This window comes from Psammomys obesus, unplaced genomic scaffold (genome assembly GCF_907164565.1).
Source record: "Psammomys obesus unplaced genomic scaffold, mPsaObe1.curated_primary_1811, whole genome shotgun sequence".
NCBI lineage: Eukaryota > Metazoa > Chordata > Mammalia > Rodentia > Muridae > Psammomys > Psammomys obesus.
In genome coordinates, this window is record NW_026596256.1 from 10114578 (window position 1) to 10128209 (window position 13632).

At 37.2% G+C, this 13632-nt stretch overlaps 1 protein-coding gene across 11 annotated transcripts in view; it reads left to right on the top strand.

The window, feature by feature from the left end:
• The window catches only part of Mbnl1 (muscleblind like splicing regulator 1), a 148330-nt gene that overhangs the window by 116473 nt on the left and 18225 nt on the right, over positions 1–13632 (top strand). For all 11 annotated transcript variants that reach the window (XM_055596708.1, XM_055596706.1, XM_055596711.1 and 8 more), the window contains one exon: positions 4974–5174. In XM_055596708.1, coding sequence (XP_055452683.1) covers positions 4974–5174 — 201 coding nt within the window. The remainder of the gene's footprint in view (positions 1–4973; positions 5175–13632) is intronic.

Consider the following 13632-nt stretch of genomic DNA (forward strand, 5'->3'; position numbering starts at 1 on the left):
TGTGTGTGTGTGTGTGTGTGTGTGTGTGTGTGTGTGTGTGTGTGTGTCCGTGTGTGCGCGCGCTTGCAATTCAGTGTTTTTAGATTCAGCTCAAGTCTCAAGAATGGCTTTGTTTCTCTTGTCACCTTGATTTTGTCATCCTTTCATATTTCCAGTGTTTTTTGGCAGTGGGGTGAAGAATGCTTTGAAGTCATCATTTGTCACACTTCCAGGAACACCTAGAATTCGCCAGGACTTTCTGTGCTTTACTCTCTTGGTCTTGGTCATCCAGCTCCTGACAGGAGATAGGGGCAGTTCATTCTATAGTGTCTCGAGAAAAATATTTTTCCATCAGCCACATTGACTTGTTCATCTGTCATTCCATGCATCAGTGAGTCTGTGAATTTTCAAGCAGCTTGTAACCTGAAGTGTAAGAATAGACCTATGCTCATTTGAAATCTTTATACTGATAGGGTCTCAAGTGAGACTTCACTATTTAAATGTTTGTTTCAGTAAAACTGGGTAGAGGAATACAGTGAAACAAAGAAAACATTCCTTCCCCCTCCTGTGCACAGCTAGGAATAGAGTCCACGACAGCCTTTATTTCATTCCAGTCAAATGCCACATCCTTAGACAAAAACCGGAATATGAATTTATTATTAGTAATTCCTGTTAGCTTTGAGTGCTGTGTATTTTGTTGCACCCCGAAAGCTGCCCGTACCTGGGATGTCCTACTATTTTAAAGGATCCTTGTTTTTTCTACCTGCAAGTAGGACTGAAGCATGCATGTGTACACACAGGCACGTTCTACAAAGCATACTCATGTACATTTGAGCACATTCTACTAAGCATACATGTGTATATGTGTTTCAAACTCTACTAAACATATACATATGCATACATTCTACCAAACGTACACATTATACATATACACACGTGCACGTCCCACTAAGCACACATGTGAACACATGCACATACTCTACGAAAATCTGACTTACAGAATTTCTGTTTCCTATGTCCCAAAATGATCAATTTCCATTATTATATATGACCCTTCCATTGTATGAAAAAAATACTATTTCAGCATCTTAAACAACCCTCTGAAGTTTGCAGTATTACAGAATAATAGTTGTAATAGTTAAAGTGTAATGTTTAACATAAAAATTACAAAACAAAAAATTGAGCTTTTAAATATTCATTACAAAGTAACAACTAAATTCTGAGGTAGAAAAAATATATAATTAAGTCTCCTTGGCATTTAAATATCAGTGCTAGAAAATGTATAATGTATTTGCTACTTTTTCTGGCAAAGAAAATCAGCTAGCAAATCTTTAAGTAGATGTTATGCAATGTCATAATGATCATTATGTGGGTGCAATGCCAGTTGCTTGGATGGTGGGAGCAGAGGAATCACGGTAGTGTAGGTATCAGTGCTATATTCACGTGAGGGTGAGCTTTATGAAACAGGGTAGTGGCATGGATCCTCTGGGAAGACTTCAAGAGGAAGTGTTCTGGTTCCTAAAGCATATCTAGGAGGTAGACAGGTGGACAGAGAGCACTCAGTGTGGACAGGAACTCACATTCATAAAAAGAGAGCCATGAAGAAACTTGTCTCCTTGGAAACCTTATGTCCAATTGTAAAGGAAAACTGTTTTTTTAAATGCATGGGAATGGAATTACTCAGAAGCTTTCAAAACTACTGCCACCCTAAATACCTTTCCTGAGAATTCGGATAAGGAGGAATGGCCTGGGAAATCACAGTTTAAAAGTCTGCTGGGTAATTTTAATTCACGCTTGGTCATTATGTAAGAACTAGATTTTAAACCAGATTGGAATCAGACACCAATCCCTGAATCCCTGACCTTCCATTCATTCATTTATAATGATGAACATCTTATTTAGAAAGTAAATATAACGACAGATATAAAGTAAATATAACAACTTTGTTAGAGACACCCCTTACAAAGTGGCAGGTCGTTCATTGAATGCCTGCGGTAGGCCAAGCATTGTCTGTATTGTGAGGACCTACAAGGGAACTGAAAGATATCTTCCTACTCTCCTGGTGCCTCCCAACCAAAAAAAAGCTCAAAGGAAAAAAAACAAAGAGCCTTATATTAGAAAATTAAATATAAGTAAAGCACTTATCGCAAGTGCTGTAATGCCACAGATAGAAATCACTAGTAATAACCACGTTTGTATAGTTAACTAGGATCATAATGTGAAATTGAACAATGTATTCACTTAATGAAGCGTGATTACTCTAATGTAAACAGAATATCTCATTTAAAACAAACAAGTGATAATAAACAGTCCTGGAATTAGTAACTGGAAAATGACCTTGGAAAAGGTAATGCTAAACCAAACTTCTTTATGCCTTTTTACAACAAAAATATCTGCAAGACACTGTTACAAGGATGCACTCAGTATCAAATATGCCAGTTACATAGTAAGGGCTACTTCAAATACCAGGGTATCAGTTCCCATCTTTATGATCTCATAAGCCCTCTGCAGGACAGACCCGGTAATTCAGGAATGGCCATGGTCAAGAGCTTTCCTAAGGATTAAGGTCCTTGGTAAGTGGCTAGCATAACTACCCCCAACACAAGGTGCTCATAATTTGTAACAGCTACATTCTACATTATTTATTAGGTTTTCACCATATTTATTTGATGAGATTTAGACAGGCTGAGTTTTATTGGTCTCCTGTCATTATGTTGTCAAGCCAGAGAACAATTTCTTCATCCTGAATGTCTTTATGAATACATTAGGCTTAAGTAATTACTGTAGTGTACAGTGACATAAACATTTTAATAACTTTCTGAAGTAAGTACCAAATGGGATTTCTGGAAACCCATTTTAATTTACAACAATGGAATGCAAAGAAGAAGGATATTAACTTGCTCCCAATCTTTTAGAACTCTGCTAGATTTATAACAATTCTTCTATCTGGTTACCGCACTGGCCTGGCTGGGTTTCCATGCCTTATATCTGACTGTGTGCACCAGAATACAAATTTGACTAGAATATTCTTGGACAGAAGTTCAAGTTTAATGTATGATCTCCATGTAGGACTGCCCTGTCATGGTCTGCCCTGGCCTCTACTACAAGAGGAGAAAGCCTGAATCAGCTACTGTTCATGGAATTATTGAAAGAAAGATGACATTGAACCCAGTTTTAGATAGAGATGTTTGTTGCTACTAGTGTAACACATGGAAATTTTCTGTTGCCTGAGGGCAGCTGCTTTGCAATGTTTAGAGTACGAAGGCGAAGGTCTTATTTTAGGCCACTTCATTAGACAAGGGCCATTGACCAGTCAGAGTAACTAAGCATGACACTCAAAACCACGTGCTTGGAGGACTAGGTATTTTAACTTGAAAATATCAGTGTTAGCTATGGTATGTTACAAATTCTTACCAGTGAATCAAAGCATGTATTAAATGATCTGTCTTTTCATATTCTTCATAGTAGAAATGTGTACACAATGCAGAGCTGTCATGTAGGACACATGGTCAAACATGCCATAGACTTATGGGACCTTATGCTTTCACATTAAAGAATGCAATCTGCGTGTGGGAGTATCCCTGGCTCTTCTCCACTAAGTGCAGTAGCACCACCACAGTGTGACAAAAATGCTGATGTTGCCACATGTCTCCAGGGAGTCATAGTCACCCAGAATGAGAACCACTGCTTTCTGTGGAAGGGACTAAGTGGACTTCATTTTATTCTTCTGCATGCTTAATATCATAGAGCATAGAGGTGACATATTGTTTAATTTCATGTTATAGGAATAACTTTGTAATGTATATCTAATATTGCATAAAGTTCTGTTGCAAAGCTTTCTGGAATCTTTTATACTCTGGCACCTTCTAACTTCTTACTATCAGAGAGAAGAGTTGGCAACACTTAAGTCTAATGTCACCTTAGTATAAAACTGTTCCATGGATCTATTTCTTACTACCAGATAAAGAAACTGAACTGCTAAGAATTACCTTTTAAGTACAGGTACCATTTTTCCATGAGAGGGAGGAGAGTGAAAGACTTAGAGACAGACACACAAAGCAGAGAGAATAATTGTTACATAGATCATTAAATTTTAAAACTTGAAAATTTTGAAAATCTACAATCAGTAAAATTGAACAGTATATCTCGTTTATCCTGGACATATTGTTAAAATAGATTTCAGCAACTATTCCAGATCAGATCTATCTCGTAGCATTCAGATTTACATATCAAAAAGTAACAAAGTCTCCATCTTCAGTCCTGTCTGCCAACAGCATCCTCTGCTGCCAGGTGTACTTCTTGAGTTCTTCTGTGGCATTTTCTGGGAACTGTTCTGTTTCAGTCTTCACATTACAGACTTTTCTTTTTGAGGTGAGGCCGATCCCATTGCTGAATGCCTCACAAGGATGTAATGAATTTTTAAAATACTGACCACTTCTTCTGAGAGAAACTCACACCCAGTGACTAGGCCAAATGCTTTCTCTTCTGTGCTCATTACCTCTCAGAGCCCACAGGTTTTGCTGACTGTGGGACTCAGTTATGCCCGGGTACTTCTGCAGCTGTTCCAGTGATAGGCCCTTATAACCTGTTAACATTTGGGAACAGACCTTTCACGTGTATCTGACACAGGAGTTATACAATGTGTGTCTCAGACACGTTCCTAGGATTGAGTCACAACAAAGGTAGAGACTGAGTGACCACAAATAATTGTATCTGTACTGAGCTCTTCAAGATGAAACCCTAAGTATTTTAGAAGCCAAGCTTCTGAATCCCTGTGGAGGTGGTAATGCTTAGTGTGCCTGCTAGAGTTTGGGGAAAACAATGACCTAGTGAATGTCTCCTTTCTAAAACGTTTGGCTAATTAAAGACAGGATTAAATAGAAGTGACGGAAGGAAGAATGATAGATGAAGAATAAATGATAGTTGTATGAAATAGAGTAACAATTTGGAATTGAGACTTGCCATTAAGTTTTGTTTTTTGTTTTAATTTTCAGCCAATGTTTTCAGTTGCACCAAGCTTAGCCACCAATGCATCAGCAGCCTTTAATCCCTACCTGGGGCCTGTTTCCCCAAGCCTGGTTCCAGCAGAGATCTTGCCCACTGCACCAATGTTGGTCACGGGGAATCCTGGAGTTCCAGTGCCAGCAGCTGCTGCAGCTGCCGCACAGAAGTTAATGCGGACAGACAGACTGGAGGTAAGGCCGAGAGCTGGATCTTCATAATTTCCACTACAAAGTGTTTATGGCCAGAATGTCTTTAAAAACTGAAAGCCATGATGTGTTTCAAGTTTATAGTATTTGGTTAGACTCTAGTTATGCTGTTTGGATTAATGTAACACATTAAAAACTACAACAGCCATGTTTGGGTTACTAGGTAAAGGCTTGGAATGAGGATCAGGATGCCTGTTACTTCACTCTGCCTCAGTTTTCCCGAAATCTTGCACATGGTGCTAATAATGTTCATTCCTTAAAGAACTGAAAAAAAGGAAAAAAAAAAGTTTGGCACAAATCAGTTGCTTCTTGAATGTCTGTAGCAATCAAAAATAACAAATGATTGATGTCTAAAGGATCTCATAAACATGGAATGCATTGTCTACTGTACGTGAAACATTATAAAACTCACTGCAGATATTCTCATAAGCTCTGAAGTCCTTGCACTGAGACAAGCATTTTTATGAAATGTGCCCTGTTAAAAACTTTTGTTTTGTTTCGTTTTTTGTAGAACATCACTTGATTGTCAGAGCCTTGAGGCACAGGATGAGTAAAAGCAGATGCTTTACTGTTGCTGGCTGAAAAGGAAATTAAAGATATATGTCCTAGTTTGAGGTTATTGTTCAAAATTTTAGCATGGCAGGAAGAAACAGGCTTGAAAAACAGTTCATGGAGGAAAATGGCCTATTAAGTAAAGACGCACACTGAGCCGCCTTCCTGCCTGTCTGCTTAGGAAAGACTTGGGACTGAGATGTCCTGCATGTACTAATTAAGGAGAAAGCAGCCAAGTAGGGTGGTATTTGACAGCAGTTGAGTGTAATAACTTGTCATGTTATCAGAAATATAAGTGCCAATATCTTATTTATTCATTAAATTTTATAGGAAGTATTAGAAAGATATCAAATTGCACCATTTTTTTGTCAGTATGTGCCAGGTACAGGCATCACACCTTCTGTCCTTAGAACAACGTGATAGGAAAGACACTGTCATTACCATTGTTTACAGAGAAGTCAGGGGAGGAAAAGAGGTGTGAGGTAGCCTGTCCTTGCTATAGAGATGGATTCTGGTATTTGGCTTCTCATTACACAAGTGTAGTAGTTCTTTAACAAATGCTGTCTGCAAATGAAATAGGATACCATTTGAAACAGTTTTCTTCCTCTGATATTCCTAAAGCAAACTCAGGATTCTTAATGCATGACTTAATTGATTAATGAGACTCAAATAGTCTGAGAGGAATGTCAATATGTTAATTATTAATAGGTAATAATATTCAAAACACTAAGAGAAAGGACTTTTAAAACTGAGCTACGTGCTCAAAACTCTGTTTATTCCCTTGAAGTTTTAGGTAGTTGTTTTTTTGTTTTGTTTTTTTTTATATAGTTGCATTTTGTGATTTTGTTTTCCTTTCCATGAAGAGCTGCTTTTGTGTTTTGTCATTTACCTTTGCTACTGCTAAAACAATCTCTCCTCTTGCTTTATGTCCTTGCTTCTGACCGGATCTGAGTCATTGTCACAGTCACAGTTGGGGCCTGCAGTGAGATATGTGCATGAGCCTCTTTCTGATATACATTGTGATACCAGAGCCCCCGCCGCCCTTGCCCCTTCCTCCCCTCGCATCCCGCCCCCAGTGCACACGTGTGCGCGTGCTTGCACACACACACACACACACACTTATTTTTTAATGTATATGTATATTGTGTGCACATCACAGATGCACAACTTCTTTATTAATATGCTCATCCATTTGTTGTTGGATATTTTTTCAAAGATTGTATATACTGCGCTATAAAGCTCAGACTGGTTTTCTCTTAAAGTAAGGCCAATCTGTGGGTCATTAAAAGGATGCTCCTAAATGTCGAAGCATTGCTGTAATGCTCAAAGTGCATTTTAAGAAATTATTACAGTGTATACAGGTATTAAAACTTGCTGAGATTTAGGTCATGCCTGTGCCTCATTACAAAGCATTGATAATAATGTAAATAATTGACTTATTCTAAAGAATCACAGTAATATTTCATGGTGCAAAAATGGATGAATGGATGCATTTATTCTACAATATCCAGTAGATAACTATACTTCAAGTCCTTCAAGTAAATGGTGTTGTGGATATCCATAAAGCCTTTTACTTGATGTCTGTTACCAAGGGCAAGAAAGGGCTCTCTCATAAGAATAAAACTCAGCTCATAACTGCTAGCTTGTAACTTTAAATGTCAACCCATCAAACTCCTAGTAAATTAACTAGTCACAGAAAGATGTACTCCCACACAGATCTTAGGGTAGGATCGTGATATAAGACATGACAATTTTGAAGAAGTGTTTAAACATTTGTTAACATCCCTTTTGGGGAAATGTTTAGGTTATGACCATTTCAATTACAAAAAGGGTTGACTGTGCTTTTGTGCATGGTGCAGGGATAAGATCTGACTTTACGGGGACTAGGGTCACTTGGGGTAGTAGTTTAAATAGAGGTGCCTCAACCATATAGACTTTGTAGGTCAGTAGTGGGTTCTCGGGAATTGTCACTTATTAGACAAGTCATTAGAAAGGCAAATTCTTTAAAAAGTGCTTGCTGTATAACTCCCAACTTTTGAAAACTTCTTCATGACTCTGAACTGAAAATGTACTTCCACTAATGAACGTACAATTTTGCATAGATTGCTAAATTAGAGAGCATTGTTCTCAGCATACTGAAGGATTTTAGATACATTGACTGTTATTAAAGTAGTTCATACTGCACTGGAGTAGCCAAACACACCTCAGTGGCTGCATATTTCAAAGCTTTGATTGTTGTTTGGTTAATTGCATCATTTTCCAAACAATGTAAGCAAACTTTGGCATCTCCTGTTTTTAGTTGGATTTGCTTGTTTTAAAAATAAATGATTCTTATTGTGTGGAAGTGTTATTTTTATAAAGTGGTTGTAATGCAAGTTTCTACTTTATTGAAAAATAAGGATCTGCTAACCCTTTGCATATAGGCAGAAATTAAATTGGACAAAGAGTAGCGTTTGCGAGCCAAATAGAAGGAATAAGAATGTTTAGATTGCCATTTTAATGAGTTTAATGAATTTAGCATTATAAAAGCCTCCCCAACTATTGATGGTTCTACAGTTCAGTGCTTTTACTGCTCTTCCAGAGGACCAGGGTTTGGTTCCCAGCACCCGTGTGGGGTGACTCACAACAGCCTACAACTCCAACTGCAAGGGCTCGGATAGCCTTTTGTAGCCTCTGTGGGCACAGTATCAATGTGCACGAACCCACACACAGACACACTCATACATACGTAATTAAAAATAAAAATCTTTATACTCAATAAAGATTAAAAAAGCAAGCAAGGTTCAGTTGCACACACCTCTAATCCCAGCACTCTGGGAGTCAGAGGCAGGCAGATCTCTTTGAGTCCAAGGTCAGCCTGGTCTACAAAGGGAGTCCAGGATAGCCCAGGCTACACAGAGAAGCCCTGTCTTGGAAAGGAAAAAAAAAAAAAGCAGCAATTCTTGTTTTGTGTCTGTTTTGTGAAATCAGGCAAATGTTTCTAACCACAATAAAAGTTTATTAGTCAATTATTTTTAGTTTGTGTTTTTGTGGAGGATACATTGCTTCTGCTTGTCTAATACTTTAATATCACTAAAAATTATCAAAAAATTTAAAAGTGTACATAGTTTTTAAATCATTGATAAGCTCAATAATACCTCCTAAAAGTGTAGGCATGCCTCTTTTAAATATTTAATAATTTCCCTTTTGGTTTTTAATTTCTGTAATTAATTTAAGTTTGCTCTAGAGATTTTTAATTTGAAATTTATTTTAATATAAGATAATTACTGACTTTGGCCAACTTCTCATTTTATACTATTATTTCACTAATTTTTCTTTTAAATTAATGTTTAGATTTCTCTTTATTTACAGTTATTTTGAAAGACTAATAAAAATGTCTCTAGGGTTATGGAGTCTCACATGTTGGTGACTTTAGTGCTGTTGTCTGTTTTCTTGTTCTTTTGGGTTGTGCACACATTCATAGTAGTGAGTGACAGAGAACCTGGAAATGGACTTGATGCTGCTTTTGCTGTCATTCCTATAAGACATGAAGTTAAATGACCAGTGTATACGTTTACACAGTAGAGTGATGCAGAGTGCACACACAACAATATGAATAAAAATGGGTTGTGATCTCTGGCCTAAAAGATAATGATGGTGCCACATTATAAATTAAAAAAATAATAATAAAAAAAAAGACCTTTGAATCTTAACATAAATCCTAGGAGATATTTAAATAAATAATGAACTTTTGTTTTGTTTTTTAGAAAAATGAGTGCAAATTTATCCTTTGGATAACCAGCTGAAACCAGCTTAGGAATTTAATTATAAACAGATAACTATGATTGATCTATAGTTGACCAGAATTTTAAAATGTAGAGATTTTAATTCTTTTATTGAAAAAAACAAGCAGTTTCTTTGTATTAGAACAACAACAACCAAAAATCACAACCAAAAGTCCCTGGGTATTTTAATGAAATCACTGACTATAAGAAATTGCTTTTTTTTAAATGAGGTTTTGCTATGTGTGCTGGTTTCTCTGGAATGTACAGTGTGAGCGTGGCAGGCCTCAGACTCAGACTTGCCTGCCCTCCATGGTGTACGGATTGAAGGCATTTGCTACCTCGGAGATTTTGCCACCAGGAATGACTTAAAGTTGACATGTCAGACTGAGGTTAATAGAAGTGAAGTCCATGAAACTTATTGATGTCCAGAATATTAAGGTCAACCAAACCCCTGGCCCCCGTTATGATTAGTTTTCTATTTCTGCTTTTGGTTGTTATTCTCTAGATATTGCTGAGTTTATTGCACAGATCTGGTGAACAGGAAACAGGCAACTTCAAAGGGATCTCTTCCGAAAAACACATAGTAACTGTGTAGCTTTAAAGAGTCCCAACATTGGCATGACTTTTCTCAGGACCCCCAACTTTCACCATCTATGTCTCATTAGAGACATAGAAACCTTGCTATAATTTTGAAATATGTTTGTTACATTTTTTAAAATAGAGAGTAAACAATAGAACTAATTGTAGTGCATAGATTTGAATGGTATGTTATAAGCTGTCTTATTTGTACTAGTTAGTATTTGTTTTATTTGCTGTTAATACTGTTTTTTTTCAGAAGTTGTTTTTATTTTGAATCCATTGTCAGTACAAATAACATGAAATACTTCTGAAGTTGCAAACTCTATCTTCTTTGTGCCATCTGTCTACTCTCTAATTTATTTAACCAAAATATTTAGCATTCCTTATTCACATTTTTTTCAGAATTTTTTTCTGGTTGTTTTTTTCCTGTTGGCTAAAGTTTATAATTATATCACAAAAGTTTTGTTAGACTAGAATTTAGAACATTTTAGTGAATATTGAAGTTAGAATACTCCATTTCATGCTAAAAGCAACTTTTTATCCATTGCCTGTTACACTGTATGAACTAAGCTGGATTGTAATATAAGTTCTGTTTTAGTGTTCACAGAGTAAGATACTTATTGTTCTTTTTTGATTGAATTTTAATTTGTGTATGGCTTAGTGTATCTGATCATTTTAATTTAGGCTTGAAGAATATTAAACTACAAGAAATTCTTAAAAATTTTACCTATGAATTTTATTTCTATGTATTCACATTAGAAAATTATCCAGAATGCCTATCTTCATATTTCCTTTGCAAAATTAATTGTAGCATGAACACACTGGAAATAATTTTTAGAGCCAATTAAGACCCCCTGCTCAGAGGAAGCCAGTAAGCAGATCAGTTTCCAAATGGGTTCCCTAGTAAGGGGAGCGGGGGCTATCTCTGACATTAACTCAGTGGCTGGCTCTTTGATCACCTCCCCCTAAAGGGGAAAGGGGAACAGCCTTACCAGGCCACAGAGGAAGACAATGTGGCTGGTCCTGATAGGCTAATGTCAGATAGAAGGAAAATGGGAGGATAAGGGGGATTGAGAGGGGACCAGGGAGGGTCCCCTGGGATTCAAAATGAATAAATTGTAATAATAAAAAAATCACAATAATAAATAAATAAATAAATAAATATGCCAAAAAAAAAAAAAAAGTCACCCACACCATGTGCAGTGTTTGATATCTGAGGTGCAATCAGAAATGATGACTTGGATCTCATACAAAAGAACGAAAAAGTTGATGCTGTAAAGGCATTGTTTTCAGGAAAAGGTAACCAAGTTGTAGCTGTATCATGGTCACAGCCATGTAAAAATTCGTGCAAACAGAAAACTTCACAAAAGAAAGATGGAGTCAGAATAGTGCTTGTATTATTTTAATTTAGGTTTTGTCTGTTCAGCTGCAAATTTGCTGGTAAATTTTGTAAATTTCCATTCTGTTTTAAATTATGAGATTAAATACATTGAAAATTTTGTCATTTTTAATTTACCAATATAAACTGCATCTAACGGTTGTTTTTTTCCCCCTTGTTTTAATGAGGTTGTTAAACCTAGTCCAAAATTTTCTCGGATTTTCAGAAGGAACAAACCACGCTTGATGCAGCAGTCAGCAGATAGTTCCCTTGTGATTATTAGAAGAAAGTGTGTATTAAAACTGCCTTCACTTCATCTCCAACACTCCAGAGTCCATCTAGTGTCTGCCAGACTTCCCTACCATCTCTCACCAGTCACACTTTCACAAGAAGCTTTCTCCTACACTGTTTTCCTAACTGTAAACTAATGTGAGGGTAGCATTTTGTATGTTTTGAGCACTTGACTTTAAAACCCTTAGGAGAGGCTGGTTTGGTCGTGCACTCTGAGCTGACTCCTAGTTATTGCCTCTGATTTCTATTTGTACAGCTCTCCTGCCTACATCCCACAGGAGTGAAATGTAACCTTTAACCTGTAGAAACCATACATGCACAAATGGAATTCCCAAGTGCACTGTCTTTAGGTTTTAGGTCTTTCTGCCAATGTGGCAAAGTGAGAAACAGTGTTAAGTCTTTTGCTTTCAGTTCTGTCTTTGGCAGACTAGGAAAGATGGGACTGTGGAGAGCTGACTGGAGACAGCACACATGGACCTGTCTGAACCACCTCATGGAGGGGGCCATTCTGACAGATTGACTTCAGCAGAAAAGTAACCTTCCTGTTTAAAACATGACATAGATTTAACACAATATGTAGTTTATAGGGAGGTACACCCACTGCTTGGTAATGCATTTCTTTCAGGGTGTCTCTCTTCCTGGTCCAGTGATTAGCTTATAGTTTTTTAACAGGCCCCAGGCCCCTGTGTTTTGAAGGACCTACAACTTCCTCTGGTATTCACCTAGAAAGGGGTGTTCTGAAACACAACTTCATCATCTTAGCTTTCTAAATTGTGAACTCTTGGTTACACTTGGGTTTTATCTAAGAAGGCACATATATTAATAAAAACAATGTTTTGTAACTTTCTAAATCATCTGTATTCTTAGTTTTTCAGTATGCTTAAAAATTGAATAAACTAAGTAAGTGCTTAACTACAACACAGATTGTTCAATGTCTGCATTTCCCTGATTTTGGGGGAAGGGACGCCTTCAAGTATAAAAACTGTGTCTTTGAAGTATGTGCTGTAAAAATTTGAGGAGGTTTGATGCTAGAGCACAGAAGTATTAAAATCATTCAGTGTTTCAGATGGCCCTCTGGTGGTCAACAGATCAAACTCCCGATGGGGAGAGTGTTAGAAACCTCAGTACAACTCAAGGAGCAAAGGAAAGATAACTAGTTCTCAGAGGTGACTCCTGGAAACATTTTGGTAGAAATGTTTTGTTTTTCACTTGGAACTAATTTCTGTTTACCCAAAAGTTACAAGTACATAACCAAAAGTTTCTTGCCTCGTAGTCACTAAATATTAAACTAAATATTAACATCTTAAATAACTTCAGTACTACTTATAAATCCAAAAATTTAACTTTGATGTACCACAGATTAAGTGATCTGCATACCTGAATCAGATTTAATTTAAATTTTTATCACAGGTATCCTTCATTTGTACAGGTGTGTGGTCACATGTGTGCCCCAGAGTCTATATTGAGGTCAAAGGGCAATTTGCAGGAGTCAGTTCTCTCCTTCAACCTGTGGGTTCCAGGGATCAAGCTCAGGTTGTCACAGGGGCCAGCGCCTCATGGGTTCCTGCAGCAGATACAAGTGGCTGTTCTGCCAGCATCCTTTCTCTGGCTCTATGACTTCCCGTCCACAGCAGTCTTAATCTTTCTTACCCTCATGGCCTTGACACTTTGAAAGAGTGTTTAGTTATTTTGTAAAATGCTTCCTATTCGGTCTGTTTGCTATTTCCTCGGGGTTAATAACAGGCAGTGACACAAACCCACCATGATGCAGTGTGTGCTTTTCTGGGATCACATCAACAGAGTAGTGACCCTGTGTCTCATTATTTCTTAATATCCATATGTTCGCTTGGTAAAAATGGCATCTGCTGGCTTTCTCCAT